The sequence below is a fragment of the Urtica dioica genome, chromosome 4 (genome assembly GCF_054948205.1).
Source record: "Urtica dioica subsp. dioica isolate 48M chromosome 4, U.dioica_male_clone48M_v1_H2, whole genome shotgun sequence".
NCBI classification, from domain to species: domain Eukaryota; kingdom Viridiplantae; phylum Streptophyta; class Magnoliopsida; order Rosales; family Urticaceae; genus Urtica; species Urtica dioica.
Window position 1 is genome coordinate 15160803 of NC_142759.1, and position 19277 is coordinate 15180079.

At 36.8% G+C, this 19277-nt stretch overlaps 3 protein-coding genes across 3 annotated transcripts; all 3 read left to right on the top strand.

Moving 5' to 3' along the window:
* The first annotated feature begins 3053 nt into the window (after positions 1-3053).
* LOC149400766 (senescence/dehydration-associated protein At4g35985, chloroplastic-like) lies at positions 3054-5304 on the top strand. Its single transcript, XM_089613661.1, has 5 exons — positions 3054-3843; positions 4419-4546; positions 4640-4806; positions 4897-4981; positions 5056-5304. Exons 1-5 carry the CDS (start codon positions 3250-3252, stop codon positions 5219-5221), a joined length of 1140 nt encoding a protein of 379 aa, XP_089469787.1. The 5' UTR covers positions 3054-3249; the 3' UTR covers positions 5222-5304.
* Positions 5305-6711: 1407 nt separating this feature from the next.
* LOC149400767 (initiator tRNA phosphoribosyl transferase family protein) lies at positions 6712-10069 on the top strand. Its single transcript, XM_089613888.1, has 7 exons — positions 6712-7103; positions 7299-7456; positions 7548-8217; positions 8596-8696; positions 8804-8912; positions 9240-9299; positions 9519-10069. Exons 1-7 carry the CDS (start codon positions 6821-6823, stop codon positions 9677-9679), a joined length of 1542 nt encoding a protein of 513 aa, XP_089470014.1. The 5' UTR covers positions 6712-6820; the 3' UTR covers positions 9680-10069.
* Positions 10070-18365: 8296 nt separating this feature from the next.
* Positions 18366-18993, top strand: LOC149400768 (uncharacterized). The gene is made up of 2 exons (XM_089610502.1): positions 18366-18742; positions 18819-18993. The coding sequence occupies exons 1-2, from the start codon at positions 18366-18368 to the stop codon at positions 18991-18993; spliced, it is 552 nt and encodes a 183-aa protein (XP_089466628.1).
* Positions 18994-19277: the final 284 nt, after the last annotated feature.

The following is a 19277-nucleotide window of genomic DNA, read 5'->3' on the forward strand; positions in this document are numbered from 1 at the left end:
AGAGAGAGAGAGAGAGAGAGAGAGAGAGAGAGAGAGAGAGAGGCTCGGGTTGATTTGTTTAATATCATGACCTAGAATTTGGGTACGACTTTTCGCACTCAATGATCGGTGTCAGTACCTTTGGGTGCGACAAAGTCGCACCTAATAGTATTTCAAAAAAAAAAGAGGGGGATAATTTGACCGCGATAAAATTTAAGACATTGGGTGCGACTTTCCGCACCCAATAATACTTTTGGGTGCGAAAAGTTGCACCTAATAGTATTTCACAAAAAAGAGGGGGGAAAATTGACCGCTCAAATGTTTTAAGACTATAGGTGCGACTAAGTCGCACCTAATAGTTTTGATGAAGGATTGGATGCGACTAAGTCGCAACCAAAAGTTTTGACGGACTTTTGGGTGCGAAAAGTTGCACCCAACGTTTAAAAAATCAGCGAAAATTTTTATATGCTTGTTTGAGTTTTGGGTGCGAAAAGTCGCACTTGAAAGACTCATTTGGTGCGAATTTTGGGTGCAAAAAGTCGCACCCGAATGTCTTCCGCACCGGAAAATAGTATTTGTAGTAGTGTAATTCGGATTAATTACAAAAAAATTAAAAACATGAACACAAACTCTAAAATTAAAAACAATACATAACAATATACCATAAATCAATAAACAAGTTCAAGATAACGTTAATCATCACTAACTAATAAAAAAAATACAACATAATTCGGATTAAATACAAAAAAATTACAAACATCAATACGAACTCTAAATAAACACTACATTCATGCTCACAACTGTCAATTTATACTTAATCTTCAAGAATAATCAAGAAATTTCAAAAATTAATCTCAAAATCCTAAAAAAAATATTTAGGTCGGGAAGCTCACCGAAAATGAGGACACCGTCGGGATCTGGGCAGAAATGGCCTCCGTTGTGTCGGGAACCTGGCGGGTTGGCGGGATCCGGTCGGGAAGTGGGAAGATTTGGCCTGGGTCGCGGCGGGATTTTTTTTTTTTTTAAACTGGACCGGACCGGGAAGTGGGAACCGGGTTCCTCAATGGTTCCCGGTGCGGTTCCCTCGGAACCACCGGAAACTTCCGGCTTTTGTGGTTCCGGTGCCGGGGAGTTCAAAAAAGGGGGATCCCGGCCGGTTTCCGTCCGATTCCCCCCGGGATTTCAATCCCTGCTAACAAAACTATTTAGGGTTTTTTTTTTTTTTTTTTTTTTTTTTTTTTTTTTTTTTATGTAGTTACTTCATTTTTACTAACTTTACCTTGTTATTTAAGGTCGTAATTGACTTTTATTTATTTTTATACGGTTTCATTTCTTTTATGTTTATAGTATTATTTAAAATAATGGTAAAATCATATGAAAATTAAAAATAAGCCATTTAGAAATATTTGAAATTTTAAATATCCAAAAGATTATACCCTTCTATAATATATATATAAATTTCCCCGAGTTAATAACGTGTTAATTCCATGAATTCCTTAAATTTTCAAACATTTTAAAAATGCTTCTTCATATTAATTTTCAGAGGATTTTTTCATTAAACTAAAAAAAAAAAACTATATGAAATTGTAAGCACTAAAAAAATATGCTAATAGTGTTCTAAAGAAAGGAAACATACTACATTAATGAAGTATTCATAGAATAAAAGATTAAGGGAGCAATTTGATGGATTCAATTTGAAATGAATGTAAGATCATGTGGAAATAGCTTTAAATAGCCATTTTTCGTAATTTTTTCAATATTAGCCGATAAACCTTTTAGTTTTCATAAATAACTGCTTTAACTTTTGAAGTGTCCATTTTACCTTTAATAACTGTTAACTAGATTTCAATATACTAATGTTTTGAACTAGATTTCAATAACTGTTAATCAGATTTCAATAGTTGTTGACCAGATTTAAATAACTGTTAACCAGATTTCAATAGTTGTTGATCATATTTCAATAATTATTAATCAGATTTCAATAATTATTGACCAGATTGGAACACAAGAGTATTTTTGTTCGGAGAAAAGGGAAACGGTTACTGTCGAAATATTTTGAAAACATTAGTGAGATATGAAAAGTGTCGCACATTTTAAGTTAGTTATGTAATTTTCCCTAAGATCATTTCCGGAAAATTCAAAATATTTCCCCTTTGCACATAAAAATTGAAAATATATCCATCTTTGCATTTGTGAAAAAAAAAAGAAAAAAAAACAACTCCACAAATCTTTGTAAAAAAAAAAAGTAACTGAAAAACAACATCGAATACCTCCAAAAGGAATCGAATTTATTTCTAATTTTTTTTAAATGCATTGAAAAAAGACAATTAATTGTTTAAAAAAATATGTATATAAATATATATATATGTATATATATACGTGTCAAACATTTCCGTTGGTGTACATATGGTGTCGTTCCCTGCTCTCTGACGAGTTTTTTGACCTCTAACCATTGCCGTTCTTTTTTCCGCGGCAAAAACTTGCCCCCTAAGTACTTCTCCCTTCCCCTAGACAAAATACACCAACAAAAAGAGAACGATGGTGTAAAAAATTACGTACCTACGGGAGGAGAAGAAATAGTCTATACTGGTCTTCTCAAGCATATGGTCTTAATTTGTTTATTTATAAATCTAGAGAGGGAAGCGGCGCATAGAGTAAAATGGTTTTCTCAGCCTTGGTTTTTTTTCGCACCTATAAGACATTTACAAAATGTATCCAAGTATAATTATCAATTTAGCTATATACTAATTACCCTTACAAAATCAAAATTAAGAATAACTTGAGTTAATTGAAACGTACCACTAAAGTGATAACAAATTACGAACAACTTTAAACTAAAGGGACCAAAAATGATTTTATCAGAATCGAAGGCACGTAAATGGCAGGGAATATAAGAAATGTTGTACCACAAAAACGAAGCTGCATGGCAGTAGAGAAGAACACTACAAGCTTAAGTAACAACAGAACGGAACACGGCACATAAGTTCCCACGTAACCCTTTAATTACTTCTAAATCATACACTCTTATAACTAAGCCCGGACCAATAAACTTGGTTTCACACTATATCGACATTTATTGTTATATAGACAGTCTGTCAAATTCCTTGTCCACCACCGAAAGTCTTCAAAATCATTATTTTTTTCATATGAGGAATAGAATAAAGTTGCCCAATAGTAGAGAATCCAATCCATATCACTCCCTCTGATCGATTGATCTTTTCCTCTCTTATTCCAAGAGAAAAACACCGTAAACCCAAAATCACAACAAGAATGGTATGCTTCGGTTTATGCGGCTCCAAAGCCACGTCATCAAAATCACCACCACCACCACCACCAACAACAACGTACGAGTGCGACGATCAGCCAATAAAGAACACCGACATGAAAAACGAAACCCTAATCCGAATCCCTCAATGCACGGTGACCCTGATGGACGAAGGAGAGGCGGCGGAGATCGGGGCCGGCGAGTTCAGCGTGACCACGATCCACGACGGCGACGTGTCACTCGCCACCGTGGTCAGAGTCGGAGACGGTCTGACGTGGCCTCTGACGAAGGACGAGCCGGTGGTGAGGCTGGACTCTCTGAGCTACCTGTTCACGCTCCCAGTCTCCCACGGCGACCCTCTCAGCTACGGCGTCACTTTCAACGGCGAGCACTCGAGCCAGCTGGCAGAGCTCGACGAGCTGCTCAGGCACAGCTCGTGCTTCTCCGGCCTGGTCAACGCCAGCAAGAGAGGCATTGACTGGAAGGAGTTCGCGCCCAGAGTGGAGGACTATAACAACGTCTTGGCCAGAGCGATCGCCGGTGGGACCGGCCAGATCGTCAGAGGCATTTTCAGCTGTAGCAATGCTTACGCCAATCAGGTTTGTATAAAATAAAGATCATCAAGGTTTTGCTTTTGTCAATAATATCTAACTTAAAAATATCTCCGTTTTTTTTTGTTTATTGATTACTTTTATTAATTTACCTAAGAATTTTTTTTATATCAGCACCCCTCACATTCTTTATTATTCCCAAATTTACCCTCAGCTAAGTACTGTGGGGCAAGCAAACATCCTTTTTAGCTTTTGAAAATTGTAATTCCTGTATCAAAATTTATCAATTTTCTACTTTCAACCCAAGATTATATGATTTGTTTAAAATTGTCCTTTTACAAATTTTTCATATCCGCCACTGCCTTAAGTACATCCCCTAACTCCGTCCCTGAAATCCCTTTTATTGTTGATTTATTTTGACACGAAATATAATGTTGGTATCAGAGTCTACATAGAAAACTCAAATGAGACCCCTGTAACAAAAAATGGAATATGATCCAAAATTAGTAAGGCCAAAGACTAGCCACTCCGGGGGAGCATGTTAAAGATTTTGTGAGATTGATATTTTTCCCATCTTTCCGGGGAGTGAGTAATGTGTAAGTTATATAAAACGAGATTCGCAGATTCAAAAAGGAGGGCAAATGACTCTAAGTAATGGTGCCCCCGGCGTGAACGGGAAAGAAATAGTCGTCAACAATAACGTCAATGGTTCTTCTAAAAAGAAGAGCGGACTCAACAAAAACTTGAAACGGTAAACGGTAACCCAAACTTTTTTTGATGTCTCACTTATTATTTTGAATTCTTGAGTGTTAATTGAAAAAAAATATATTGATAATTATATTAGAGTGAGAAAGTTGTCGAAGACGACGGAGAAGCTGAGCAAGACGATGTTGAACGGTGTAGGGATAGTGACGGGGTCGGTGGTTAAGCCAATGGTTAGGTCCGGAACAGGGAAAGCTTTTATGAAAATGGTGCCCGGAGAGGTCCTCTTAGCCTCACTCGACGCTGTTAGTAAGTCACTTACACTCACTACACATTCATTAATTACCCTTAATATCATATCACATCATATCATAAATACGTAAACGAAAATTTATGCAGATAAGATTTTAGACGCTGCTGAAGCGGCAGAGAAGCAAGCCCTCTCGGCCACCTCAGGGGCCGCGACGAGGATGGTCAGCAACAGGTATATGGATAAATAATCAATTTTTATATGTATATATATATATAGTATATATAATGTTGGTGGTGTATGTATAGGTATGGGGAAAATGCGGGAGAGGCGACGGGGGATGTGCTGGCGACGGCGGGGCATGTGGCGGGAACAGCCTGGAATGTGTTCAAGATTAGGAAGGCTCTCAATCCGGCCTCCTCTGTCTCCACCGGAGTGTTGAAAAAGGCTGCCAATACTAGTCTCAAAGCTTGAAACACTTGTTGTGCTATGTAAATTAAGTTGTGATGACATCTCTCTTCTTACACTCGGTGTGTTGCTTATATTTACCACTTACATTTTACTTTGCCATCCACAGTTACCGATTTTTGAAAAATGAATTAAGATCTTGTAAATATTTTAATTATACTAAATTACGGCTTGATAAAAAAATTTAGTCTTAACTTATTTAAAGACTTGGGGATTTCGACCATCCTGTGAAGGAAACGAAGGTGCCACACTCGCACCACTGTGAATCCGGCAACGAAGAACGAAGAAGAACGACCACGAAGAAGAAGCCAGCGACAATTCTCTCTCTCTCTCTCTCTCTCTCTCTCTCTCCATAAAGGGGCATGCACTTATGCAACTCAGGGGGTTCGAACTCAACACCTCTCAGTCGAGATATGTGTGATATTATCACTAGACCAAACCAGCTACCACCTCTCTAGGAAAATTATTGCTAATAAAAACTGACAAAATATTTAGCATATATTAAAAAAAACGAAAATAAAAAAATAAAAACTGATTGATTTGCTTTTGCTGAAATAAGAATTACATAATAATTAGCAATTCAATAGAATCTTTAAAATAGGAAAGGAAACTTAACTTTTGTACAGGACTCCAATAAAAATGGAAATAAAAAAATTATATAAATCAGACTAAAGTTTATTTAAAAATCAAATTACAAAAAGGACAAAAAAGTAAATCAACTCAATAACAACTGCCTAAATAATTATGAGTAGCTCGTTATTAAAAACTAAGTAAAAATTCGCTATTTTTTAATTGTCATAGTTTCAAGTGGCCTATATGGCACGATTTTTCATTTTAAATTATGATTTTTCGGTATGAAATAAATTGAAATAAAATAAAATTGAATATGGTGCGTTATTATGAGATTTTAGTTAGTGTGGTTGTCAATTTTAAATTGTGATTTTTTTTATATGAATTGAATTGAAATATAATAAAATTGAATATGATACATTATTATGAGATTATAGTTATTGTGATTGTGAATCGTGATTATTCGATATGAATTGAATTAAAATTGAAATAAAATAAAATTGAATATGATACGTTATTATGAGACTATAGTAATTGTGATTGTGAAGTATGATTGTTTAATATGAATTGTGATTATTATTGCTCATGTGAAGTCAATTGATATGTTATTGATTATATATTATCATACATGAATTGTATATTGATACGAATATACCTTATTTTATTGCATCATATTTTTTAATATCAATTTTATGTTTATAGGTATAAATTAATAATTTTACATATTTATAATATTAATCGTGTTTAACTAGATCATAATCATGTTATTACTTGTAATCGTATTAATTGAGTCATATTCGTGCGAGTCATAATCGTATTTTGTATCGACCATTTAATAATCGTGTGAATTGTATTATCATAATCGTGTCATTTTAATTCATTATTTAACGACTAAATTATTAATCGACTAATTATTGAATGAGGTACAAATCCGCTTTAAATCGCGGCCTAACGCTCCGACCAAATTGCCATCCTCACTGGAGAGAAAAGGTTATCGATGCAAAAAAATATCCGAGGAAAACCCTAAGACCGGCCATGGAAGACGACGCGAAGCTGAGCATTTACAGAGCCTCGAGGACCATAAGGCGAAAAGACAACAGCCTGTACAACGCGCTCATGTCAATCTACGACGACTCGGTTTTCGTCGGCGAGATCTCCCAGCTATGGCCGGACCTCCCTCTGCTCGCGAACCTCCGGTGCGGGCTCTGGTACTCTTCCAAATTCCATTCGACCTGTTACTTCAAGTCCACCGATGGCCACACAAACAATCTCTCCTTCAACACCTCTCGCCTCAATCTTCACGTCGCTCAACTCGCCGGTAAATTTGCTTTTTCCGATTCGGATTGATCTGAGATCTATCAGGAATTCGATGTGTATATTAGTGTAATTTTTCACTTTCATGTAATTCGTTGTTGTATTGTTAATGAGATACACAATTGAAAGTATCGAATGTGAATTGTCGTAATTTAGTTTTATTTTGTAATTTTATTTTTAATTGTGGTTGAATGGGTAGGACAGAAGGGGGGTTGTTTTATAGTGGACTCCACAAGGAGAGGGAAGAGATTTCCGGATAGCATGTCGAAAACCATACCCATTTGGACTTGTGTTTTGAATCGATCTATTCGCAACCATTTGAGCAAGATGAATGATGTTTCAGTGTCCAGTAATGTGGTGAGCAAAATGAATGAATTATCTTGTGTAGTCTTTTGGTTTTCAGAGCTTTAGTCGTCTTGATTTCCGTTTACATCTTAAAAAATCTCAGGATGAGAGAGAGGACTCTGCTGATTGGGATTGTTCGTTGCACCTTCCTCTTTGGGTTTCCGAGACAGAGAAGGCTTCGATCGAGAGGCGCTTAGAGGAATGGACGGCGCAATTGGAAGAAAGCGGCGCCGATATCGCCTCTATCGCGTCGTGCTTGAAAAAACCGTTACGCCCTCTGTGGATATCGCAGAGATCGGTGATCTGGCTGAACGAAGTGCCCGACCACGATTCGTGGGATTTCACGCCAGTCATTCTCGTCAACGCGTCATCGTCGACCGGGTTGACTCAGATAAGAACCAGCTCAGAACACAGCTGGAATTATATTTCCGGCGCCGGGGACGACGAAGAAAGCTGGTCTCGGGGTTTGTCTCCTTCTTTGTTCTGGAGCCATGTTTACGATCTCGTGAGCTCGGGCCCGGATTCGTGTAACCAAAAGGTCGCCGAGATAGTTGAGAAGGATAGAGTGTACCGCGCTCATCGAGGGCAACGCGCTCCTCAAATCATCGTCAAGTCCTCAAAATCGGCAGCTGGTTCAGTTGATCGTTTGGGTGAAGAATCTCCGTTGTCGTTGAATATGTCGAATTCGGATAATGATTCAAGTTGTTACGAACAAGGTCGTGCAATTTCTTGGATTGGAAAAACTAATCTGGCAGTAAGCACATCTCAAGCAGGTAAGCTGAAGAAAAATATCGTAAATATTATCCGTAATAAGTAGGTGATTGTTTCGTAGGCTGTTAATTTATAATGAATAGAATGCTCGGAATTTATTAGGATTTGAGCCTTTGATTAAGTGCAACTGATATGACATCTCTTAAACAAAAAATAGATATATTTTTTTCATGACAATATAAAGGAGCATGGTCCCAACAGTTTAGAATACGAAAATATTGAGTCGCTCATTGGCCAGGGATTTTATTTCTTTCCATTTCAAATTCGAAATTTGAATGACATAATCGAAATTTCTCTCGATGAAAGAATAGTGTAACTTTCACTAATTTAGTACACATAGTGATCCACTTAATTTACTGATTCTCTGTTACTTTATGCAGCCACAGATTTGTCAAATGTCGATTACATATTGAATTGTGATAAGGGCTCTATTAATGTCTCTCTTCCAGATGCTGAAGCATATTTGCATCTTCCTATGCTGGTAAATTACGAAAGAATTTACTAGAGTTTTAAATAGTTCACCCTCGTGCTCTATCTTCATTTATTCCCTAATCTACTTGTTTTTTTTCATACTGTGACTGTCTTCAGACATCCAAATTTGATCGCTTTTCGTTGTCAAACAATCTTCCTTCTGCTGTGCACTTTGCAAAATTGGCTCTGAGCAAAGAAAAGAAACTTCTAATCTGTTGCGACAATGGTAAGGCTGCTAAAGCCCGCTTTTCTTTTCTTCTTAATTAACATGTGAATTTTCATATGGAAATAAGACATTTCACGAAGCCATGTGCTTGATTCCAATAACTCTCTGATTTTCTTTTTATTACAAATACAACACTTATGTGATTTCACGCACATTGCTATTTTTTTTTCCATCCATCAAATTATCTTTTAATTTTGTTTGCCATCAAAGGTTGTCGGATTTTGCAGTAACCGCGTAACTAGAACTGGTTGTGCGATTGAGCGAAAAGTTTTTAATGATCCAATTCATCAATTGGCACCTGAAAAATTGATTTGCTTATTTTTCCAGGGGAAGACATTGGTATATGCGTCTGTTTGGCCATTCTTATATCTCTGTTCGACGACAAAGGTACCTCATTTTATTGCTGACCTTTCCTTTGCTTTTTCTGGGTTCTAACATTCGATATGTAGAGCCGTGGGAGGGGTTTTAGTTGCCATAAAGTTTAAATCTTGCCTCACGTGTAATTAGATGCCAAAAAGTTGGGAAGTTTTGTTGAACATAGAGCAGCCAATCTTCTTAGCTCTCTTGCATACTCTGTGTTCTAAGCTTGTTTCTAATGTAATCAAGGAACCTTTGATGGCGGAAAGTTCTTCGGCGAGAGTCAAATTACGAAAGGCGATATGAGGAGAAGATTGATCGTCATTTGTAGATATGCAGTGAATGCCCGGCCATCTAGAGGTAACCTCAAGCAGGTTTTTAGTTTTCTTAGCGGTGTAAGAGCAGATTAGAATGAGATTATTCAATCGGGTGCTCTCTGAACTAGTGCTCCTTGAATTCCCCGACATTTTCCTCTGAAGGATTGGATGAGTTCAGATAATATACTAACTATTACTTGGACGTCCTATAAGTTTAGTCGGAGATTAAATAAACCGAGAAACGTCCGTCCATAATTTTTTTAATAAGACGTGTAGAATTTATTAGAGAATATTTAGTTTTTATTATCATTAAGTTTTCCACAAGTATTATGAGTATTTTCTCTTTTATTGATTATTGTTTTTATTATTTTATATTCAGTCATTTTCTTAAAACACATTTACTATTTAATCCTTTTAATGGTACTATAAATACTACCACAATCTTTCATATATAATATTTCTTCTAATTATTATAAATTCCTATAAAAAATCTAGCTGTTACCAAATGTTATATAATTAGTTTATTTAAGCAATATGCAATTAAAAATAAAATAAAAAACTTATAAACCTTGGTTAAATTGAAGTGTAAATGTTTCAAATGACCAATTTAATGTAAATATTTTGTTACATATAATTTCCAATTAAAGAAAAATAAATATAATAATGTTTCTTCTAATTATTATATTCTCCTATAAAAAAAAAAATCTGGCTGTTACCAAATGTTATGTGGTTCGTTTATTTTTAAGCAAATATGCAATTGGAATTTTTTTTATTTCCCTTCCGGTTCAGCAACGGCTTGTGAAGGTCCCGATTATTTTGCGATGAATAAATGAAAAATTACTTGAATTGTTAAAGGGGTTAAAACGTAGGCCTGGCCGCCTGGGAGACGTGTATTAAAGCCAGAGAATTGATGGGGTAGAGTGTTTCCTTTTGTTATTTTCCACATGATTGGGTCCCACATCGAAAGTTAATAAAGTGAAGTAAAGGGTTTATTAATTGGAGCGCTTAATTAGACAATGGGATTATTCCTATTCTATGAGTTGTATCAAGATTTTGGACCAAAATCTACTAAACCCAAATAAATCATAAATTATGACTACCTATTTTCACTAAATACAAAAATACCTTTACTTTTAATAATATTTGATTTTCTTTCTTATTTAATTATTTGACTTTCTTTTCGTTTTGAGTTCAGCTCTCTTCCACTCTCTCTTTTCGTTTTTCAATTCGTATTCTTTGTTTTTTCAATTTGTCTTTTTAGTTTAGGGTTAGAGATTTCCATGAAAAAAGTTTGATCTTATTCAAAGTGTTTAAGTCGTTGAATTTCTGTGGTTTTTGAAGTTAAAAAACAAAGAAAAAACGATTCTCGAGATTCTGGAAAATTTTGAAAAGTTTCTGAAAATTTTCGGGTTTTCGTTGAAGATTTATTGACATTGATGTCAATAAATATGCATTTTTATTGACATTAATATAAATAAATCTTCAACGAAAACCCAGAAATTTTCAGAAACTTTTCAAAATTATCCAGAATCAAATCTTCAACGAAAACCCAGAAACTTTGAAGATTTATTGACATTAATGTCAATAAATATGCATTCTTATTGACATTAATGTAAATAAATCTTCAACGTTTCTGGGTTTTCATTGAAGATTTATCTTCAACGATTCTAGAAAATTCATTTGAAGATTTATTGACATTGATGTCAATAAATATGCATTTTTATTGACATCAACGTCAATAAATCTTCAACGAAAACCCAGAAATTTTCAGAAACTTTTCAAAATTATCCAGAATCCCGAGAATCGTTTTTTCTTTGTTTTTTAACTTTAAAACCCACAAAAATTATACGCGGAATCCATGGCGGGCTGTTCCGGCGGACACTTCGAGGTCGCCGCCGCCGGGATGGCCATGGGCTGCTCTCCGGCGGCCATGACCGTCGTTCCCAAGAGCTTCAGCGTCGGAGATTCCCAGAGCTGCTCTCCGGGTTTTTGTAATGATGTTTGTTTTCATAATATAAACTAAATAATTGTTTTTGTTTTATTAATTAACTAATAAACATAAACTAAACATGAAGGATAAATATGTAATTACTTATTTCATTAAGTCATAGTTTAGGATTTATTTGGGTTTAGTAGATTTTGATCTAAAATCATGGTACAATTCATAGAATATGAATAATCCCTTAGGCAATTGCCCATAAAGGCGTGGTTGGTATTCGAATTGGTAAAGGTGTGTGTGGCCCTTCTGAACCGTCGGGTTGATAAGACAATATGGGCCGACTAAGTTTCGGTCCATATCACCTCACCGCCAAATGGGATACATACAACCATTTTTGCTATTTTATTAAGATAATGAAGTACAAAAAGAGATAAGCTTGATTAGGTATGATGAAGTAAGTTTTCAAATATAATTTATTTTTAATTTTGATTTAGGCAAATGTGGATATTTTATTTTAATCGTAATTTTTTTTGCAATTCGTATGGGATACCACTGTTGAGCAAAGTTCTTAAGGAGCATAACCAACAATTAAATATTAAGGGGTCAGTGCTCAAAATAAAAAAGGCAAAAATTATAATCGAAAAGACTGGATTAAAAATAATTTTTCTGAATCATTGTAAATAAAATATTGTAGTAGTAAGGTACTAAGGTAGTCATTTGCAAACATAATTTTCAATTTAGCTAAAATGTGGTTAATTTTACTATTTGAAGAGTAACTAAAATAAACATAACATAAAGTCTTGTATTACACGCATGGTTACAAATCTAACACTTGCTTAGTAGCCGATGTTTCAACAAATATGAATTAAAATACAAATTATTAAAGTAAATAAATATATTCAATAGCCCTAAATTGGAATATCAAATTTGATTTTCATATCCCACGTTTATGGTTTTACTTCTTGTTGATGTTGGACTTCGTCCTCCTTTAATACGAATTTGTTTGGGCTCAAATTGATCACTTTGGTCCAAGCCCATAGATTGATCTCGAGTACTAGTCCACGGCACATAGTGGGCTCCGCCATTTTTGGCTTAATTCTCCAGTTCAGCTCGTCAGTTTATCTCTCCGGCTTAGCTCGTCGGCTTAGCTCTCTGGCTCAGCTTGTCAGCTTAGCTCTCTAGTTCAGCTCGTTAGCTCAACTCGTCAGCTCAGCTTGTCAGCTTAGTTCTCCGGCTCAACTCGTCAGCTTAGCTCTCCATCTCATCTCGTTAGGTGAGCTCATCAACTTAGCTCTTTGGCTAAGCTCGTCCGCTTAGCTCTCCGGTTCAGTTCGTTATCTCAGCTCGTTAGCGGGCAATTTCAAAGAGCTCCTAGAATCTCGGAGATTGATGACCAGTCAACCACTAATCTCAACCGCTTTGTCAATTTCGGATCGTGCCACATAAGTGTCATGAGCTGAGAGGAGATGACTTATTCAACAACGACGTGCCCCCAAAATTAGCGGAGCTCACCAACTTCTCATGAAGTCTATAAATAGAGACCTCCATTTGAAGATCAGGGAGAGGGGATGAGAGAATTCCACCTGACATTTTCTTTAAACTCTCTATTTATTTCTCCTATGTTCTTCGTAATTCTTTTTTTATTATTATTGAAAAGTCATTATTTATTATTTAATAAAAAGGCCCCGAGCCATTCTTTTATTCTATAATCAACTTTTATTTATTTCAATAATATTACGAGGGACAATCGATCTCGTAACGGAAGTTTGAAGCCCATTTATAAATTCAAATCGACCCTTTTCTTAATAACGAATTGTCGAGACTGTATTGAGGCGAATTTTCAGTTCAACACTTCTTCTTCTCTAAATCATCAAATAAAAAAGAGTAGCATAAATTTTGTAGTCCATTTAACTATTTATAATGGATAATAGTGGTTAATTCAATGACGATGTCTACAACATTAATTTTGTAGTTTATTTGATCTGTTTATAAATGTTGATAATAGTAGATAATTTAAGTGAGTACAGCAATGAAATCAAGACGATCATATGAATATCAACAATTTATGATTTTTTATATCAAACGTAAAAATAATAAAAATCACATTACAATAAAAACATTTCCTAAAATCTTGTGATTGAAGTCTAAGCGTTTAAAGTGACCTACTTAGTACAAATATTTTGTTAAATGTATTGTCCAACTAAACAAAAAATAAAGTAATAAATTTTTAATCGTGTTACCAAAAAATCACAATTATGACTAATTAAAAAAAATAATATAACAAATTGAGAACATATGATTAATTTTATCATACACAAAATTAATTTAGAACGACTAAAATATAAAACGTTAGGGTGTGCCAAGGTCACACCTCATTGAGGTTTATAACGGCTACTAATATTTAGAAAATAAATTTATAAGGGAAATTTTGAATAAAAGGAATAAATTATTTTATCATATTCATTTCATTGATTTTTTTTTATCACAATATTGAAGAAATTTATATAGCCATTTGGTCTAACTAATTTACCTCTTTAGAGAATTCTTCCAGACTATTAGGCTTCTTCCCTAATTCTCCAAATTCACCGAGTTCTCAAAGTGGTAATTGAAAGTTACCAGCATTCGAAAATAGTAGGGAAATTGCTCTAAATAGGAGTAAATCAAAGGCTTTTTACTTTTTTGGACTTTTTTTCAAAAAGGTCACAAATAGGACTTGGTAATTAATTTTGATTTATGTAATTACCCTTTTACCCCGGTGAACATTAAAATTTAAATAAAAAATGTTACTATTTTATTAATGACCGGATTTATTACCTTGCCTCCACGTCACCTTCCTCACTTACCTTGCCTCCACGTCACCTTCCTCTTCATTTCTTCATTGACCGAGTTTAACCAGAAGAGAGAGAGAGAGAGAGAGTGAGAGCGAGCGACAAAAAAAAAAAACCGTCCAACTTCCTCAACCAAACCGTCTCGATTTGTTTTTCAAACTCCATAATCTCACTCACTTCGTCACTCTCGTCCATTCTTCGCCCAAGAAATGAAGATAAAGAACAAGTCGCCGACCAAACGCCCCCCAAAAGTTCCAAAACCTAACCCTAAAAAGAGGAGTCTTCCTCAATCATCGGTTGAAACTCCACCTCCAGTGACGCATGCATCCCCGCGTCGGAGTCCACGCGTGACTTTTGGCTCGGAGTCACCAATGCAAAACTCCCCGGCGAAGAAATGGAAGAAGGTTCTTGCGCCGCCGAAGAAGAAGAGGAAGGTGGTTCTTGAGTCGCCTTCAAATTCTGACTCCTCTGTTCCTTGTACATCCGAGAGACATCAGAAGGTCAGTTTTTTTACTTGCATGTTAATTTTGTGTTGATTATGTGTGGATTTTGTGTTGATTCATGGGTTTGCATATTTATTGTGTGTTTCATGTAACTGTTAGTTTGACAAAAGTGTTCATTTTTTATGTTATTGGGGATTATGTGTGTATTTTGTAAGAAAATTAGATTTTTCTAGGCTTGCTCATATTAGATGTAGGTTCTGTGAATTGTTTTGTGTCACACATTTCTGGGTATCGTGATAATTGTGTCATGAAATTTATGGATTTCTGTGACAATTGTGTCACGAAATATATGGGTTTCGTGACACCTATGTGACGAAATTTCTGGGTATCGTGACAACTATGTCACGATACCCTGAAATTCGTGACACAATTGTAGCGAACCCCATAAATTTCGTGACATAGGTGTCACGAAACCCTAAAAATGTCGTGACACAATTATCACGAAACGCAGAAGTTTCGTGACACAAGAGTCACGAAACCCAGAAATGTCGTGACACAATTGTCACGAAAACCACAATGTTTATGTGTTTAATGTTCCAACTTATATGTGTTTAATGTTTTAACTTTTATGTGTTTAATGTTGTAATTTTTAGGGTTTCATACGAAGGATAAAAGAAGATGAAATAGAGTCAGGCTACTCGTTCAACTTCCATGGGAACTTGGACGATTTCGAAAAGGAGACCGGCATGACCGCCAACCAAAAAGACTTATTCAAAAAGACGTGTTTTGGGCAGTTTCTAGACATGCCCTTGATAACAAAATCGTCCAGAATAATAAGTCATTTGGTGTTGAGATCTGGTTATTATGATGAGGCCGGTGCATCTAACGATTCTCTGGTCATGGAGATTGGTGGAAGACCCCGCGAGTTCACCAAAGAGCACTTTTCCCTGATCACATGGTTAAGATTCAGCGAAAACTACGCAGAACAACCACGGTACGCTAATGTGGTTGAGGGAGGGCTATACAATGTCACCTTCTGTAATGGTGCTCTTTGCCGGAAAAAGGGCCAACATTGGTGCAATCCTTGAGAGTAGCCACGAATGGCCAGATGAGAGGAGGGTGAGACTACTCCTCCTCCACTTTCTGTACAATGTTCTCTTGGCGGCCGAGAAGACCGTCAACCTCCCATGCGATAGCTACATCAAGATGGTGGATGACCCGGTTGTTTTCAGCAACTACCCATGGGGAGACGTCGCCTGGAACTTCTTTCTAGGTTCTATCGTGGGCTTTGTGAGCAAGGCCAAGACCATCAAGGAGGGTAAGAACCCAAAACTCCACCTGCCGGGTTTCGTGCTCCCACTCCAGATATGGGGTTACGAGTGCATCCCACGATTCGTGGAGCTGGAGTTCGCCTCAATACTCGTTGCCGACGCAACGCCGCTGATGAGGCGTTGGGCTACTAAATCAGGGAAGGTCTTGGAGTCCCAACTACAAAAGATTCGATTCCAAGAGGTATGAATATGATTGATAAGAATATGTACATTTAATTAAATTTTGATTAACTTCGGACCTCTTCCAGATCGAATTCAAGCCTATCGGTGGTGAGGTAGAGTCTGCGAAAACTGCGAGGACTGTTGTGAGCCCCTTTGAGAAGAGGGGGAAGAAGAAAAAAGAAGACATTGTTACCACAGCATCATCATCAATTGAGGTAATGGTTTCTTAAGTAAAGTAAATTCGTGACAGTAAAGTCACGAAATCAAGTAAGTCACGAATTCGTGACATGTAAGTCACGAATTCCAATATTTTGGTGACATAACAGTCACGAAAAATATTTGATTTCGTGACTTTCATGGCACGAGTATACGTGATGTCGTGACATCTATGTCACGAAAGTATGTCACGAATATAATTGATTTCGTGACTTGTATGTCACGAAAATACTTAATTTCGTGATTCTATTCTCATACAAAATTATTTGTACATTGCAGATACGCATGTCCGCAATGGAAAAGGATCTGAAACATTTCAGAATTGAGTTTCTTGAGTGGAAGAAGCAGTTTTCCACTGAAATGCGATCCATTTCAGAAACCTTGAAAGAGGTTCTGGACAAGCAACAATCTCAGGATGATGATTTTGTCAACCTCCAGAAATATGAGGAGGAGGTGACGGAGAAGCAAGGAGAAGAAGAAGAGAACAAGGAAGAGGAAAAGGACAAAGAAGAAGTGAAGGACAAAGAAGATGAGAAGGACAAAGAAGAGAACAAGGGAGAGGAGAAGGACAAAGAAGAGGAGAATGACAAAGAAGAGGAGAAGGAAGAAGTAGTTGTGGACAAATCAAATGAGTTGGAGAACAAAGAAGCCGAGAAAAATGATGAAGATCAGCCATCTATTGGAGGCCAATGTAAAGAAGATGATCTGCAGAAGAAAAAAGATGATAGTGAAGATGACGAAGACGGTGGGAGAGGTCCTGAAGATGAAGGGCCAAAAGAAGTAGACAGGAACCAAACGCACGCTGATGGCGGCGAGGACCAGACCCAAGCCGGCGAGGACCAGACCCGAGCTGAAGAGACCCAGGAGTCTAAAACGCCTATGCGACGTCCAGAGGCGGCTGATGAGGTCTGTTCCTCGTTGTTGAAGATGCCTGGAAAGCTCATAATGATTTCATCATCAGATGAAAAGCCTACTCGCCATAGGAGGGCGCCAGCAGTCTTCACACCGACACCCGCGCCGGCTGTGTTTACGAGGTTCACACGACCACTTCGGCCGCCGTCAGTCTATCCATTCTCCTACCCTAAAGACGAGATTTCTGTGGGAGATATTGCAGCAATGGCTAAATGGATTAAAGTTGGTCTTAAATCGAATCACAAAAATGCGTAAGTATCTTTCTCCTTCTTACATATATTGTCTGGTAATTTTAAATAAAAATGAGATCTAATACTTGTGATTTTTCAGCAGTCCGAAGTACAAGTCACCAGAAGAAGATTTATCTCCCTCGTTCCATTTTACGGTGGTTGAGATTACATCGAAGACGTGGTTTTACTCTTTGTGGACCCCGGTTGAGTGGCTTACGGGAGAGGTACGTCCGCTCAACCAGGTTTTTTAGAGCCAGGGATGACAAACACCACTGCACTTCGGATTGTTTTTTGTTTTTTGTTTGTGTGAATGTAAATAGATAAAACCATGATTTTTCTAGCTTTGTTGTGACCTGTTTTTTATTTGGTTTTTTGAACTTCATGTAATAAATTCTATATATCGTGACAATGAATTTCTGAACCTGGATGTTCACTTGGATTTCGCTTGTTATTCTACATACTCAATAGTCAACTGCATTTATTTGTTGTTAATATTTAGTACGTGACAACATTGTCACCAGAAACTGTGTTGTTGTCACCACATGAAGATAAGAATCTGGTGACAATATTATCACGAAGTGAACACTTATATGTCACTGATTTCTGTGAATTTTTTATTTTGCAGCATATGGACGTCATTTTCTACTACTTGAGAAAGAAGGGGAAGTATGGAAATGTCCGAAAGCCGTTTACAACAACCAACTCGTACTTTCTACCAATGCTCACCCGATGCCATGATGCTTGGTCCAAAGCGAAGAACAAGGACGTGTTTGATTGGACGGACCATTTAGTTGTGCTTGACTACATAACTGCCGAAAAAAAAACAGGTTTTGCAAACACTCCATGGGCAGATGTTAACACTATCTACGTCCCTGTCCATGTGCCGGACCACTGGCTCCTTGTCGTAATTTCCCTAAGCCGTAGAGCGCTAACAATATACGACTCTATGGACTCGAAGTATGCACACAATGTTCGTGATAGCATACAGATGATGGCGGATTTTATCCCCATTGTGTTGGCCGTCGTCGGTTTGGGAGATGGCAACTCGGAGCCATTTAAAATAGTAATAGCGCCTATGCCACAACAATCCAATGGGTAAGATCTCTTCTCATAATTGTTTATCATGTTCTATTTTGATGTATATTTAATACTAGTAAGCAACCATGAACAGGGGAGACTGTGGCATGTTTTGCGTAAAGGCCGCCGAATTTATGATCCATGGGATTCCGGTGAGTAGTTTGCATCAAGACAATATTTCCATGTACAGAAAGAAGATGGCAACCGAGTTGTACAAGCACGGGGCATTAAAGATCGCAAACAATGTTGAGTCAGACGAAGAGAATTGAAAGTAGGAGAAGCGATTAGTGATCCTAATTTTTTAAATAGGGTGAAGTGTATTGTTTTGGAATGTCTTTGTGATGGCGGTGTGACTCTTAATTCGCCTTTGTAGAATTTGTGTGACAAGGTCGTCACGAAGACATGGTCTATGTTTTATAAGTACGTATAGGGGCCAGTAAATTATTAAATATGTAACTCTATACTCTTTTGGATGTGATTATATGAAATACAATTCATATGATTTATATGAAAAATGGGGATTTCGTTACTTCTCTGTCACGAACAATGGGCA